Source organism: Melanotaenia boesemani, chromosome 2 (genome assembly GCF_017639745.1).
Source record: "Melanotaenia boesemani isolate fMelBoe1 chromosome 2, fMelBoe1.pri, whole genome shotgun sequence".
Lineage (NCBI taxonomy): Eukaryota > Metazoa > Chordata > Actinopteri > Atheriniformes > Melanotaeniidae > Melanotaenia > Melanotaenia boesemani.
The window spans coordinates 28,785,996-28,801,922 of NC_055683.1; the positions used below are offsets into that span (position 1 = coordinate 28,785,996).

Here is a 15,927-nt window from a genome sequence, read left to right on the forward strand (position 1 = left end):
ATCTTTACATATAAAAATGTGATATAACATACTATAAATGTAAAAAGCAATAAATAAATAAATGAACAAATCAAATTGTATAGTACATAACTGAGTACAAACATTAATACCTTTAAATGCACCAAAAAAAGCTAGACACAACGTATTAAAGCTGCCTGACTAATAACATGAGTCAGCCCCTCAGCCCCCTCTTTCTGTTCCTCCTTTAAACACAGAAATACCCTTTGTGTGTCTGTGTGTGTGTTAACTGAGAAAATAAGAGCATGTCTCTAAGTGTGTCGGCTGTGCCCTCCTTCTCCTCTGCATGTACTCCACTGATCTATGCGTGGTTGGGACAGAGCATCCCCACAAGAGAAACCGAGCAGAGCTGGGATAAACCACAAAGGGGACTTTGTTCAAAGCAAAAAAGGAAACATATCCAATGAGTGAGAGCGCGGTTTTAGTTCAACTCTCCGTGGGGTTCATTCTCTTTGTGACAGGTAGGCTCCTCACATTTTCATTTAAACCATTTTATCTTGGGGGTTTATCATAATAATGTCTGCTTTTCCAAGTTCTCTGTTGTTCCATAGTGGGAATGTTTTTAACTGAGGCACATAGTCAATAGTGTTAAAATTCAAGTAGCAGCAGATAAAATTGTAAGATACCATTTAGATTTAACCAGAAAGGAGAAAGAACTTGCAGAGAAAAGACATAGCAGCTATACATACAAAAAAGAAAAGAAAAAAAAGAAAAAAAGTGTAAATAATATATACATAAACTTGTATCCAAGAACTTCTGACAATTTGATGGAAAATCCTTAATTTCAACACAACATTAAGATTTAAGGGGGCAGTTTGTTGTCTGGTGATGGTGTGGACTGAAGGGTCGTTGCCCTGGGATGTTTTTGTCTCCTTTCTTCTTTCCCTTTTCTATCTTTTTGCTATAAGATTTAAGGGGGCCACCAAGAATTTTCTTTTTGCCCCCCCGACACACATACACATTATTGTAAAAAGCACAGCCCATTACCAGACTGTTTTATTTACTTACACTTGCAACAACAAATGATAAAAGCTTAAATTTAATTTTAAGGAGTTTAAATTTCATTAATGGTTAATAAATAATAATTAATAAATATTTAGGAGCTTGTACAACACTGTTTAAAAGTAGTCAGACTTTCTTTTGTTTGTGATCTTTTTAAGTGATCTTGAGATAAAATTCTTCTGGCTCTCTGAAGATCTTTCCAAGTTTGTTTTTTTTAGAAATTGGCTACTTTTCCACAAAGTTATTCCAATCTTTGTGCGGGATCACTTTTAAAAATTAAATGTTTTTCTCTTTCTTTTTTTTTTTTTTCATAAAATAAAGAAATATCGTTGGTCAAAGTCTTGTTCTGGAGGATGATGGCAGGAAAATTACCACATGTACCTTTTTGTCATGCAGCATATGTGATTAAGGCTCTCAGTACAGATGGGATTTATAGCTCTTTGAAGTGAGTCGGCTCTTGTGGAGCTGTTCCTTTCAAAGAGCCATTGAAAAGACTGGCTCATTCTTTTTTTTTAGTTTATTTTTATAATTCAATCAGAGAGAAAATAATCATTTGTAGCAATTGTAAGGTAAGATTTAGATCAGAATAATTCAAAATAATAATTTTCATTTGGCTTATGTTGTCATTCTAACCATTCCAGAAGGTGGATCCATATCCCCATGCTTTGACAGTGGGATCAATGTTTTATATTTTCCCTCGCCAAATAACTGTGGCACACCAAAAACAAAGCAGACTACAATTAACTTTCATGGTAAACAACTTAAAATTTTTTCACACAAGAAAAGTAATTAAAATAGAATAAACCTGAGCAACATCAGTGCAAATTATAGTAAATATTTTAGATAGAACTCACAGTAATAGTTCCTGATCGATACTTTCTGCCTATAGCTAATATGTATATAAAAAAGAACATTTCCCAAAAATACAGCTTACAACTGCGACTCAGTTCTCATTGTTCATTTTAAAGAGACTTCAAAAGAACCGATTCGTTCATGAACATCTCATCTCTACACTCGAGACCACCGTTTCCATGCTGTGATGTGTAGAGTGTGTGAAGGATTTCCATTTATATGTGCTTTCCCACTGTAGGAACATTTTGAATTTCCTGTAACTTTTTCAGGAACCAGGCTGTTTTTTCATGCATTCTGATACATAGGAAATAGTCAGTTCCTATAACCATTTTAGCGCCTACTCCGAGGCAGGGTCTTTTCAGGGTTCTATGTGGATTCATTCATCATTACATCTATTTCCGTTTTTCTTGGCAATTTATTACATCAAATCAAATCAAACTATATTTAAAATGTTGTTTTCATGCCAAAGGCAACAGAAAGTGTTTTTTGCATATTAAAATAAAACAAGCCTTAATACACCCCAATAGATAACAAAGCAATTAAAAACATAGCCATAATAGTCTCTTTCACACACAGTCTCACACATGCATACACATAGAAACAAAGCAGTAACACCCCCAACCCCATTATCTTAAGATGAGAAAAATTGACTTGTGTCAAAACGAGTTTTCGAGTAAACTGAATAAATAACTTGTGATGTCGAGATAGTGGCATAAAAAATAAATGATTGCAGGAATGACCACTCTGAGCTTCCATACCTTACCTGTGTTGAGTTTATGACAGTAAATTGTTTAGTGTCATTGTTACTACCAGGCTACCAGGTTTTTGGTCATACCCTCTAAAAATAGAAAGTGAAAATAAAGATTGATGCTTTTTTGCTCCTATGTTTGAATTAAAAATTCTTTTCTTTTTTTTTTATCTACAAAAGGGGAATTATGTGTACCTTAAAAAAGTAGAAAAAAAAACCCTCATAAAGAAAAAAAAGTCTATAATATTTGTAAAATATATGTAAAATAAACCATATTTTCTCTCTGGGTATTCATAAAGTGTAATAAAACATATTCATTTATTCATTCATTGTTGTGACTTCTCTTTTTCTAATTGTGAAATCTGTAACTGCCTCCTATCCTCTAGGTGTACATGCCTCCTGCCCCATTGAGTTGAGCCCCCCCAAGGTGGTGGTGAAACATGGAGACCCAGTGTCAGTAAACTGCAGCACATCAGAAAGTGCGTTCAAAGGAATGGGCTGGGAGGCTTCACAAGGAGGCACTGGTTTTAAAAAAGTTAGCCATTTGCTGTGGACTGTAAAGAGTCTAACAGAGTGGACTATTGCTCCCATGTGTTACTTCAACAGCTTAACAGAACAATGCGACAAGGACCTAAAAGTTATTCTTTACAGTAAGTTCTGCTTGCTATGCACAGACTATAACGACATATTAACTGTGTCTGATAATCATTTATTGTTCTCTAGGATTTCCAGAAACCATCAACATCAACTCCAACAGTGGATCCAAAAATACAATGAAAGAAGGAGAAAACTATAACTTTACATGTGAAATCTTTGATATCGCACCCATTCAAAATCTCACTGTAAGGTGGTACAAAGGAGACAAAATCATCCAAACAGAAACATTCAATGATGATGACCCAAAACCTTCGAATCAGTCATCTGTCCTCAGCTATACTCCAACCAGGCAAGACCATAATGCCACATTCAGATGTGAGGCATATATGGACCTGGGACCTGAAGGGCCGCAGTTTAATGTATCTACACAGGAGTATGACATAGAAGTTTTCTGTGAGTATGTCATTAAATATTTTGCTTATTATGTTGTTTCACTGATTCACAGTGCAACAAATTCTTTTTTTTTTTATTGTTTTTGGGCTCTTGCGGCCTTTATTCAACAGTAGCTTGACAGAAAGGAGGGTTAGACGTTGTGAAATGATATGCAGTGAAGTGTCCTGGATCGGGACTTGAACCTGGGCTAGCTGCACTGAGGAGCTATAGCCACCAGCCTAATTCTAAAACAGTTTCAGTAAAATATTTTTTTTAATTTGACTTGAAGGTACAGTGTGTAAGAAAAGGTTAGGGACAGGAAAAATTATAATATAATTCACTGCAAGTTTCAAGCGTCTTTTTGATTTTCCTTCCAGACGGACCAGAGAAGACATGTCCAGACACATACACTGTACAAGAAAACTCTCCTCACAAACTTGTCTGCAGTCAAGGCTTCCCTCCACCTGAGGAAATCTGGTACAAAGATGGTGAGAAGGTGGACCTTCCAGAGAACCTAACAAGAACCGAGTCAGGGCTGTACTTCGTTGACGCTTCAAGCACTAACTCAAGGATCAACTTCACAGTGAATATTAATGTTCTATGTAAGTCCTTAAGACTTCTTTTTTGCGTCAGTACATTGTTGTTGTGGTTGTAAAGAAGCCATTCTTGTAGGGAAGCAGAAAAAGGTAACAAGGCTTATCAAATGCCAAATTACAAAAAGCTTGGTTTGAAAAACTGTGGCAAAAGGACTGATGAATCCTTCCAGGTGCCTGAAGCCTAAAATTACTGAAGCTGTGTGGAAATATTCTGACAAAGAACAGAAGAAAAGGCAATCCAACATCTATTGGAAAGCTTTATAATGTTGTCTATATGCCTGAAGAACTATTCCTGCAGACTACTTAAATAAAAAAAAACATGCCAAAGGGGACTAGGCTACTCTAGAGAGTAAAGGTTGTCAAACCTTTATTCTTCAGTAGGAAAATAAACACTGACTTACATCAAATACCACAACAGTTACAAAAGTTACATATTCCAAAGAGGGTGTGAACTGCATTGATAATTCACTGCAAGTTTCAAGGGTCTTTTTGATTTTCCTTCCAGATGGACCAGAGAAGACGTGTCCAGACACATACACTGTACAAGAAAACTCTCCTCACAAACTGGTCTGCAGTCAGGGCTTCCCTCCACCTGAGGAATTCTGGTACAAAGATGGTGAAGAGGTGCATCTTCCAGAGATCCTAACAAGAAGTGAATCAGGGCTGTACTTGGTCAACGCTTCAAACATTAACTCATGGATCAGCTTCACAGTGAATATCAATGTTCTATGTAAGTTCTCAATAGATACTTTTGTTGCATGAGAAATTTACTGTATTACTAGTATTATTTGCCTCATATTTTCATTGTTTTCTTATCTGCAGACCCACCATCAGTGATAGACGAGCTTGAAGACTCTGAGGTCCAGGTTGGTGATACTTTAAGGCTGAAGTGCTCCTCCAGAGGCAATCCCATGCCTAATTACTCCTGGAGTTATTTATACATGCCAATGCCAAATGTGAAGAGGATAAATGAAGATGGAGTGTCCTTTCTAATTATCCACAATGCAACTGGAAACAACATAGGATCCTACACATGCAGCGCCTCAAATGAGGGAGGAAATGTCTCCAAAACAGTCAAAGTCACAGTGAAAGGTACGTTTAGTGTACATGGATTTTACTGATGCAATAAATAATTAATGAAGTAATTCAAAGTGCTCTCTACTCTCAGTAGCATGTTTATTATATGATATTTAATTATAGAAAGACTGTATAGTATTGTTATGATAAATATGACAACATCCATAAAAGCACTACTGGCACCATTAACACAACAATGCTAAGACAGTAAAATACAAAAGTTTTGTTAAGTTCTGGCTTCTCGTTTACACTATAACACAGTTTTGGGTTGACAAAACTGCAAAGGTTTGAGATAAGGCTCCAGAGTAAAATTTACTTAAAAGCAAGGCAATTTTTGTCTGTGTTAACATTAACTGGAATCTTTTGGCGACGATGGCGTCTGTCTCGTCATCTTGCATGACAACAATAGCGGACCTCTATGTTCTGTTTGTGCTGCTGAATCTTTTAAAGTTAATTTGGTCTCTAAAAGCAAAACCTGCTTTTTCATGCAATGTTTATGCTTTCAGCGAAGACACATAGTTTACATGTGCTAGATAACCAATACAGCTCAATACACGTGGTTGTTATTGTTTCAGGTCTGATGAGGATGTAGTGCAAAAACTGGGTGTGTCATTGCAAAGTTTCACCACCCACTGCTGGCAAAGGCCAGCCGTAGGCCGGCAGGTGCCCTTGGCAAAATAGGTTTTTCCCCCCACCCCATGTGGCAAAATACTTACCAGAACTGAAGCCACATAACTCAATCACACACATCTTTAACTAATATACAAATTCTTGTCTCTTTATAAACAAAAAACGAAATCACACTGAAACACTAAACTAAACAAACAGCTCCAAAAATGATAAATAGAGCAAAATAAATAACACTTCCTTGTTATTACATTTTCAAACTGGGGTTGGGACCCCCATGGGGGTCATGAGATAATTTCAGGGGGTCACCAGATAATTGTAAAAAATACATAGTCTATATTTATCTAATAAATTTGGGATTTTTACCAGGGCTGTCAAAATAAACCATTAAATCTTTGAAATTAGCACATACATTTTTAACCCATTACCTCATAAACAACAAAGTTAGTATATATGCCACATTAAAAATCTGAAGTTGACATCATCTTCATGACAGAAACTGATTTGGGGTATGTAGGTACCTTGTCACAGTGGTAAACTGCCAAAAATCGCTTTATCCCCCTTACTTATAACCTTATTCCACACTTATATTTAGAAGATGCTGCAGGACGGCTTATTTGATACATCACACAAGTAATCACAGTTATGTCGTCACGTGGGAGTGGGGGTTACGAACACTAATGCATCTCATCTTGGGGGTCATGGCACAAAAAGTTTGAAATATACAGCTCTAAACTATACAAACTGCTACAATTATAATAATTAAAACAAAATAATGCCACTGTGTAAAACAAAAAAATCAATCAAGCAATCAAATTTAATTTTTGACACATGTTTTATCTAAGTTGTAAGACAAAGTGGTTTAGTTATTAAAATAATTCCCTCATGTCCTTCCAGCCACCAGGCCCACCACTCAGAGAGACACAGACATGCAGTCTGTCTGTATTCAATCATCTTTATGACATTTCTGCATTTATGCATAAATACTGCATTACAAAATATTATGTCGTATTAAACTTTTACAGTATGTCTTTTTGACAATATGACGTGCATGATTTTATTGCATAATATCTGTACAACTTCAATTGTTGTACAGATATTGTTGTTACTGTACAATAGCATCTATTTTAAATAAAATTAGCCCACTGTCCATGTCAAAATGAAAAATTAACACACATGTTGCCTTATTGTTAATTAACTCAGACATACCTCTACTTTGTGCCCATTTTTTTTCTCCTCTTCCTTCCTTTGTTTTCTGTAAGCAGCACCTGGCGGCTTGTATTGTCTTGTCATTATAAACTTTTTAAAATAATTTTCTTGTTGGCAACACATAACAAGGTGATATTACAGTGTTGTGCTACGCATGAAAGACTCGTTCAGTACACGAGAATAACTTTACTGACTCGTGAATCGTGATTCCTCGTCCTCACTGACTCATTCACTGAATCGCCCCTGCTACTGCTAGCAAGCTAACTACATAGCTAACTGAAGAAACCAAACAATACACAGTATCACTGTTATACATAAAACTAATCATTGTAATAGAGGTTAAAAAAAAAAAAAAAAAAAAAAAAAAGCAACAGCTGGTGTGTCTTAACTACACTCTCAATTACCCTGGCGGACCATCACTATTTCCATCCTGACTATGAGCTGTGAATGAGCTAGCTCACAGTTAGCATCACTCCACTCGCAGCACGTGCAACTCACTGACGCACTCACCCCCTCCCTCCCTGTGAGCTGCATACAAATCACTCACTAAGCTTCCAATACTCTGGCACTGACTCGACTTGTAGCATGAACTAATCACTCAGTTGCTAGTACAGACTCATAGTATGTACAAGTTACTCACCCCCTCCCTCCCGGCTTTCAGATGATTCAAATGACTCAAAAACCTGATTCATTTTGGTAAATGACTCATTCAGACTCGACTCAGTAAAAGGAATCGAGTATACCATCACTACCTCTCCCCACTCTCTCACTTTGCTGGAGGTCACCTGTCACCAGCATGAGGTCAGGTTGTCATCACTACAGAATACTGTAGCTTCTTTTAGATTTTATAATTTGTTTTGTCTACCTGTTATTTACGAGGAAATGGACTGTAAATCAAATAAGCTTATATTAAAAAAATGCCCCAGGGCCGCCCTGGACATGCATACTATCATTCAATATCATCCAGTCCTGTTTGTATTTTCAGTCTGCATGGAGGTAGTTTTAATTCTGCAGCTGTATAAATGCAATTTTTTTCAGATATGCAAAGGGAAAAATTTGGGAGTTTGCATGGAAATATTTTCAGGTAAACAGAGCCATATCATGGTAGAACAAGTAGGCTAATCATGCTGTTCTGTGCCTTTTTTGGCTTCTGTGAGTCAGTCCAAATTTCCATGAAATTCATTCAGATTGTTTTCCTTCATTTTCTTAAGACTTATGAAGGCAAAACAGTCTTGTAATTTACAAAAATCAAACAGAAAATTTTTAACTGATGAAAAGGAGGCTTGTAATCAGCATTTTTTTCCAGTCTCCGTTCCATCAGATTATTGTTATGACTTATTTAGATTTAGTACCAGGGGAAAAAATAAGCACAAATTTAATTTTTTTCTCAATCATGTCCATTTTTTAAACAAAAAAATTTATAAAGCTAGTATGTACAATAGGAATTTGTACTAAACTTAGCACAAAAAGAAAGGAAATTTTTGTACGGTTGATTATTTATCCCAGTTAGTAAAACCAAGTGGTGTTGTATTATACATTGTTGGGAACCCTGATTAGTGACCTTTACAACGAAGTATAACTTGTGAGGCTTTTTGTGCATTTGTGGAATAAGCAGCACAACTAAACCCTTAAAAATGTGCTAAAATCCCCTCCAATAGTCTCCTGCTGGCATTCACTTTTCTTCATTAATTTCCTTACTTTCTGTTTAGTATGATAAGTTTAGTATGCCCAAAATAAGGTTTGTTTATTTATTCATTCATTCATTTACTGCATAAGCTAAGTTTTGGCTTAAATTCAGTTAGGTATTGATATCAACATTTTTAAGTAACGCACAATTATCTTTATTCTACTTAACTAAATTTCATGTACACACATTGCACCTCTTACTGCTCTGTATTAAACAGGGCATGATATAATATGATGTTAGCTGTGGAGTACAGATATTATATTATATTATATTATATTATATTATATTATATTATATTATATTATATTATATTATAATGCCACCATATTTTCCTCATTATTAGAGTTTCTAATTATAATTGTTTAAGTTTTATCATTGCTAGCTTTACTTTAAATACGGGCCTTTTTTCTATCGCTACTTCAGCTGTAGCTTGTTGCTCAGCTGCTATATTTTTAGTCACAGTGGGAGTGTGTGGGCATACCATGTGTGTGCCCAGTGTTGGGAGGGGGATTGGGGGCAGGTTTCTTCTCCGGTGATGAAGAGCAGGGAGCTGTAACTATAGCATAGCTTAGCTTAGTTTAGCTTCCTCCTTAAAAAAAAGTCCGCTTTCAATCCGCCGCCGGGTAGCTCTGTGCTGCTGAAGGGAAGCAGGAGAAACAGCAGTGGGAAGGAAAAGAGGCGGCAGCTCCTGGGAAGAAGAAGGGGGAAAAAAAACTGTTGATTAATTTCCAATGGAGGACTGCAGCTCGTTTCGTCTGCTTTCACTCTTTCTGGCTTTAAAGCTGCTGTCGCTTTCTAACGGGACTCAATCGCGTAAGTTGTGTGAACACTTGAGCCCTTATGTTTTCTTTTGTGCTGAGATTGAAATGACTCGCTTCGCCTTATAAGTTAATAGGCAATGCTGTTATCGCGATTAAAAAACGTACTTTAAAAAACAGTAGTGTTTTAAAAGTTTTTCAAATCTCATAATAATCAAATCAAACAAGTTTTAATGGGATCAAACGTTGTCCGAGTTTGTAAGTTACACTGTAAGTTTTTATAAGTGGCTTTTAGTATGTAATCGTATTTTAATCTCAGTGCCATTCTGTGACTTCTACGGTTTATGATTAAACAGTAACTGCCTGTCAGGTGACTGTATTCATTATAAAATAGAACATAAGACTCATTAAATAAAATTGAGATGTGTATGGTCAAGCTCAATAAAATAGAACATAAGACTCATAATAAATAAAAATTGAGATGTGTATAGTCAAGCTCAAAGAATGGTGGGCAGCAAGCGCAGACTGCCCATAGGGGCTGGGCAATTTCCTTCCTGAGTATTTTGCTGTTGCCTTTACAAATACCATTGTACTTAAGACCCTTGGCTTTTAGTGCTGTTACGGCCCTGTATCAGGAAATGTTTGAGATCACAATGGATTCCTGTAGATTAGAAGTGTAAAACATTTCTCACTTCCTCCCTACTTTCTACAGGTGCCAAGCCAGAATGCCCGATTAAAATAACTCCAGACAAGATGGTGTTAAAATACCAAAGCACAGTACAGCCCGTTACATGCGAACCATTCCCAGACTCTACAAACGTCAAGGAAATCTACTGGAAGACTCAGCAGAACATCACAACGTATAACTCAAGTTGGCGTGCTGACACACAGAAAGACTGGGACCCAAGACCTGCTTGTTATGCAAAGTTCCAGGGAAATGAAACGTGTCATAAACAATTAAAATATATTCTCTACAGTAAGTTTGCTGTAGATTTTTATCCTTTAATTGTTGTTAGCTTTAAAAGTCTTTCTTAGTTGTTGTAACTTTCTATATTTTTCTCCAAACAATTCCCCTGTAGAAACGCCAGACCGTGTTTCTATCCGTGCTGTGGACAGCTCAGCCTCAGCAGTGGAGGGCAGTGAGCTGCAGCTGCAGTGTGAGATTTTCGGTGTTGCTCCGGCAGAAAACCTCACAGCGCGGTGGATGTGGTACAGAGGGAACGATACCATCAAGGCTGGTGCGGGATCTTTTCTTTACAAGTCCTTAATTTTTTGTGGGGCCAAAAACAACTGTTTCAGATAGTCACACATGCAGTATAGTTTTAAAATAAAGTGTAAGCTTTTGTGGTCTATTTTGGTAATCATCACTCATGCACACTGTAGAACAGGGATCCCCAACTCCGGTCCTTGTGAGCTACTGTCCTGCAGGTTTTGGATTCTACCCTGATGCAACACACCTGACTCAAATCACTGGGTCATTAACAGGCTTGTGCAGAGGTGGGTTGTAGTAGGAGACATCTAAAACCTGCAGGACAGTAGCTCATGAGGACCGGTGTTGGAGACCCCTGCTGTAGAACATTAAGGCCATGCCTCACTTTTATTCCATATGTTATATTATGATACAAAAGTGATCAGATTGCCCATTTCTAGTAATTTCTTTCTAATTTTGTCCATCAGTAGGAGAGAATGTCACACAATGCGAAAACAACCCAGGCAGATCTCCAGTAAATGTGTTGTGCCCCATCAATCTCACTGTGAATAGAACTCACAATGCGATGAAGATCCAGTGTGAGGCTCAACTGGTCGACCTGGGACCTGAAGGGCCTCAACCTTCATCAAAAATGAAGTCCAACTTCTTAAACATCAACGTCTTATGTGAGAATTACACTTGCTGCACAGTATTTTACCACTTCATAGCAATGAGCAAACAAAGCGTGCTTATTTTGGGTCCTACTGTTTAAATAGCATTTGTCCTCACATTGCTTTGTTTACCTCCTGTGTTTTAACAGATAAACCTATCATAAAGCTTCCAAATACTGTCCCAGTCTTCAGAGGTTATCCTGAGGAGCTTTTTTGCGAGGCCGATGGCAACCCGCCTCCAAACATTACATGGGACTTCAACTCAAACACAGCACGTCTTGGGTCTGATGGCAAACTCATTGTGTTTGAAGCTGGCCTCTACAACTGCACAGCTACTAATTTTAATTCCACAAAACATGTGGTTGCAGTGTTTCTAGAAGGTAATTTTTTTCCTATATATTCTATATTTTTTTCTCATTTTTTCTATGGTCCTTATAGGTCAGTAAACACGTTTTATTGCTATTATCCTTTCAGCTACTCATTCAGCAACTTTGATTGTTGCCAAACCTTCTCATTCTGACCTTGTCAAGTACTGACGCATGGAGTTTAAAGTGTGAATTTATACCTGCCTGACTGCCATGTTTTTCTCTGACATATGCAGTCCATGTTAGTTTTTGGTATCCCAGGAGTGTAGATCGATGTTTTTCCATTGCTATTTACTATTGCACATTTACCAACGCAGGATTTCTGGCAATGTGCAGTTGTAGAGCAGTTACTTGTGCGCTGAAAACAGGTACAATGGTTTCATAACAAAGCAGCGTTTTCTTACTAATTCAGAGTAAGATTGTGCTTCCATGACATAATTATTGGTCATTTATGCTGTAGAGCATTGGACTAAGACCATGCAAAGATTGATGCTTCTCAGAATCGCTAATCTAAGACTGGGGGGCACATGCTCACCAAAACAAGAGGACTGAAGGGTACAACTGCACTCTGAGCTGATGAATTTTGATTAAGGTAGAGATTCAGGGTCAAAACTTGATGTCAACATTATTAATCCCGTTCAAGTACTAAGCAGGCCTGACCCTGCTTAGCTTCTGCAATCAGACAAGATTGAGCGCGCTCAGAGTGGTGTGGCCGTAAGCCACAGTCCAGCTTCTTCCCACAGTCCTAAGACATGCATGTTAGATCAATTGGTCACTTTAAGTTCTCCCTAGGAATGAGTGTGAGTGCGATAGACTGACGACTTGTCCAGGGTGTACCTAGTAACTGCTGGGATAGGCTCCAGCGACCTTAAATTGGACTAAGCGGTACAGAAAATGGATGGATTGCATTAATAATCCAGGACCCAAGCTGCTCTGTGCCACAACAGACTAGGCATGCTTTTGTGATTTAATGGTGCCTATTGGTACCAGTCAGTGATGACTTGGATGCCACAGCCTATTTCTGTTTTGTAAATGGCCATGTGTCTTTTGTTTTCTGCAGCACTTGTCATTCCCTTGTATAGACCTTATGAAGTTGTCTTTTCAAAGCTTATTCGCTTGTAAATTTGAATTAACGTTCAAGAGTTTCCAGGTGAATTATAGGTGTCAGAAAAAGAAAATAATAACATTTCTAGTCTTTTCAACATTAATATGTTACTTGTCTGCCTGCCTTTATTTCAGAGGACTACCTGCCTCTAATTGCTGGATTTGTGGCTGTCATAGTGGTGGCAATATCCGTCATCTTCCTCTTCATCTACTCCATCTACTACAAGAACACCAAGATGCGCAGATACAATCTTAAAAACCCAAAGCTCAACACTCACAATGGCAACGTGGCTCACAACGGCTGGGACCTGCAGTTCCCCATGACGAAACTGTCTTAGCAGGGCATGTGTTGATGGCACGGGATGGATAGCTGCCCACTCAAAACAAGCTGCATCTCTCTGCCACCAAAAGTGACGCCATTGTAAAGTATGAATACCACTCAGACAGTGGCCTTAAAGTGGAAATATCATTTACTCCAAACAACACACTATTGTCACATCTGTTTTCCTGCTTCTTTTATTCTTTAAGGAATAATACAGTTATGCAACTGAGCGATCTTGGCTTGAGATGTACAATCATATCTACTGGATTTAATCTCTTTTCACTGGACAGATAGAAGAGAAGGAGCGAAGACTTAAAATTTGGCGTTTGCTTATTAGATAAACACTTAAGCAGTTCTGAACTCAGGACGAATTTCATATCATTAGTATTGTATTCATGGCTTTGGTTTTAGAAAGTTTTTTTTATTCACTAAAATTGAGATTTCTGTATGTAGCTGTTTTAAGAAGCAGACATAATTTTAGTAATAATATCATTACCCAAAAAGGATATGCAATAGCTTTGCTGAATTTCTACACTATTACTTAAGCCTGCTGTTAACCACTCTGCAATTTATTGCCTTCTCTCTCTGTCAGGCACTTTTGAGCTCCACACTGTGTCAGACCTTGGTCTAATCGGACGATAGTCTCTTGTTCTACTTTTTTATGCTTTTGTATTTGTGACTGCAGGCGTTACGGCCTTGACTGTAAATACAGGAAAATCTTTTTCATAAATGAGAAAAATTTAATAGTGAAATTGAAAGGAATGAAACTGTTTCTTTAAAATATATACTGTACACAGGAATGTACATAGTGTGAATGATTGAGAAGTTTTGAAATCTCACTTTTACATGGAGAACAAAGGGACTTTGTAACCCATTTGTGAATACTGCTGTGAATATTTGAGACTTATGTAAAACTGTATTTTATTGTCAAGTGTGGCTCTTTAATTGTCATAAATATTGCAGAAATATTCTAAAATACCTGATGTCTTTAATCACAGGTAAACTTAAATTAACAAAAGTTGCATGAGAAAATTGTAGACATGTGTGTCTTCAGTTTTCCACTGCTGAATTTAAAGCTTGCATCATTAGAAAAACCAGCAAGAAGCACTATGAGTACCATCTACAGTTGTAAAAAGGTGGGGCCAGATATATTCTGTGTGGACAAAGTAATCATGACTATTCACTGGGGGGAGCTTTAGCAGAAGTACTAGATGCAGGGAAGTGGTTCTTTTGGTCTTGTTAAGAAGATGGCAGATCTGAGCTGTTCTGTTCATGGCACAAAATGAAGATTTAATCCTTCATTACCCAAAGATGTTGTACTCCAATACTGTCACATTATTCTCGGCAATTCCTGCAGTCAGGCCCAGAGTTTGCTCTCTGTACACTGGTCTGCTGCTACGAAGCAGAAGTAAATGGGGTTGTGGCTGGCCACAAAGCATTCTCAACCACATCCCCACTATGCACTTCTAAAATAATATGATAAACCATTTTGATGAGGGTGGAGTTGGGTGGTCAAACTGTGCCTTCAGTAGGTTGCAGAAAGAGGCTATACTCAGTTCAGTCATGTACAGATTAGTTACCGGGTAACAGACTGGATAATATAGAATAGATATGGAAGGGGAGCATCTGGAACTTTAAATAAAAAGACCATCAATTTTGATTTACAATCATATCTACAGGCCAATAACAGAAAAGCACATACTCTAAGCTATTTTTTAAGCTTTTTTTAACAGCCATGTAGATCAACATATCTATGTTACACTTGCTAGGTCAAATGAGAATAGAATTCTTACTTGTTGATGAAAGTAAAGAGAATTTTACATTTAACCTACATAGAATTACTGAGCACTGATTAGCTTAATTTTTGTCAGAAATTTGTGTATCAATCCATGAATTTTAGCTGGTTTTAATTCTTATGTTAGTTTACTTGTATTTCATTCTTTATCTTTTTATTTATATATTTATTGTCGTTTATTTGTTTTTGGTTTATCAGAATGTTTTTAGATTTTTACTGTTATCAGTGTTCACTCATATCAAATCTAAAATATTCATGAAATGTAGATATGATAATGTTTACTTAGTTCTTAGTCTTCTGTATTTGTTTATATGCTTTATCAGGATGCAGTGAGGGGCTCAGCCATATGTTCTTCATGCTTTTTGTTTTATTGTTTCTACTGTGTTTTGTTTTTACATAAAGAGGTCACTTGGGCTACATTCGGTAAAAATGAATAATGCTAAACTATCAAAATAAAGTCTGACTGATAAAATGAATAAATGAGTTTTCTAGATGCAGTTCTTTTTCCGCAAGTAGCTCTGTTGCTTGGTTTGCCCAGAGATGGCTGGTTACTAAGGGGTGATTACGACCATAGACAGATACATAAACATATATAGACATACGAAGCTTTAGCCACTTCTTGGCTCCGCCCCTGACACCTTTTCGTGTTATCGGAAAATGCAACTACAACAGAATCTGAAGCTAGCTGTCAAACAGGTATTTCGTCAGATGCGTATTTAATTTACAGACTTATATTTTTAAAATTACTGAATAATAACACAATAGGTTCAACCTAAGAAAAGACGTCTCACAAAGACAGTGCGTTTATCCAACTTAAGTTAGCGGTGTTTACGAGATGTACGCTAATGCACCATGAGTGTTTGCTTTCGGGACTAAAT

At 37.2% G+C, this 15,927-nt stretch overlaps 2 protein-coding genes across 3 annotated transcripts in view; one reads left to right on the plus strand and one right to left on the minus strand.

Annotated features, from left to right (window-relative positions):
• Positions 1-9,454, minus strand: part of s1pr2 (sphingosine-1-phosphate receptor 2) — a 45,714-nt gene extending 36,260 nt beyond the window's left edge. The window contains exon 1 of the mRNA XM_042003263.1: positions 9,327-9,454. The gene's annotated coding sequence lies outside the window, so the exon portion shown is untranslated. The remainder of the gene's footprint in view (positions 1-9,326) is intronic.
• Positions 261-15,542, plus strand: LOC121651222 (hemicentin-1-like). Of its 2 annotated transcripts, none has more exons than XM_042003245.1 (11): positions 261-479; positions 3,007-3,270; positions 3,344-3,670; positions 4,027-4,251; positions 4,751-4,975; positions 5,068-5,337; positions 10,316-10,579; positions 10,683-10,841; positions 11,284-11,478; positions 11,613-11,843; positions 13,068-15,542. In XM_042003245.1, exons 1-11 carry the CDS (start codon positions 422-424, stop codon positions 13,268-13,270), a joined length of 2,421 nt encoding a protein of 806 aa, XP_041859179.1. In that variant the 5' UTR covers positions 261-421; the 3' UTR covers positions 13,271-15,542. The 2 variants fall into 2 exon arrangements, with proteins under 2 accessions (XP_041859179.1, XP_041859173.1); XM_042003239.1 differs by having other exon boundaries at positions 262-479; positions 11,281-11,478.
• Positions 15,543-15,927: the final 385 nt, after the last annotated feature.

Excerpts from the sequence above, each read along its gene's own strand:
- LOC121651222 (XM_042003239.1), top strand. The coding sequence starts at position 422 with ATGAGTGAGAGCGCGGTTTTAGTTCAACTCTCCGTGGGGTTCATTCTC. Across the intron at positions 4,252-4,750 it reads AGTGAATATTAATGTTCTAT|ATGGACCAGAGAAGACGTGT; the intron begins GTAAGTCCTTAA and ends TTTTCCTTCCAG. Across the intron at positions 11,844-13,067 it reads GGTTGCAGTGTTTCTAGAAG|AGGACTACCTGCCTCTAATT; the intron begins GTAATTTTTTTC and ends CCTTTATTTCAG.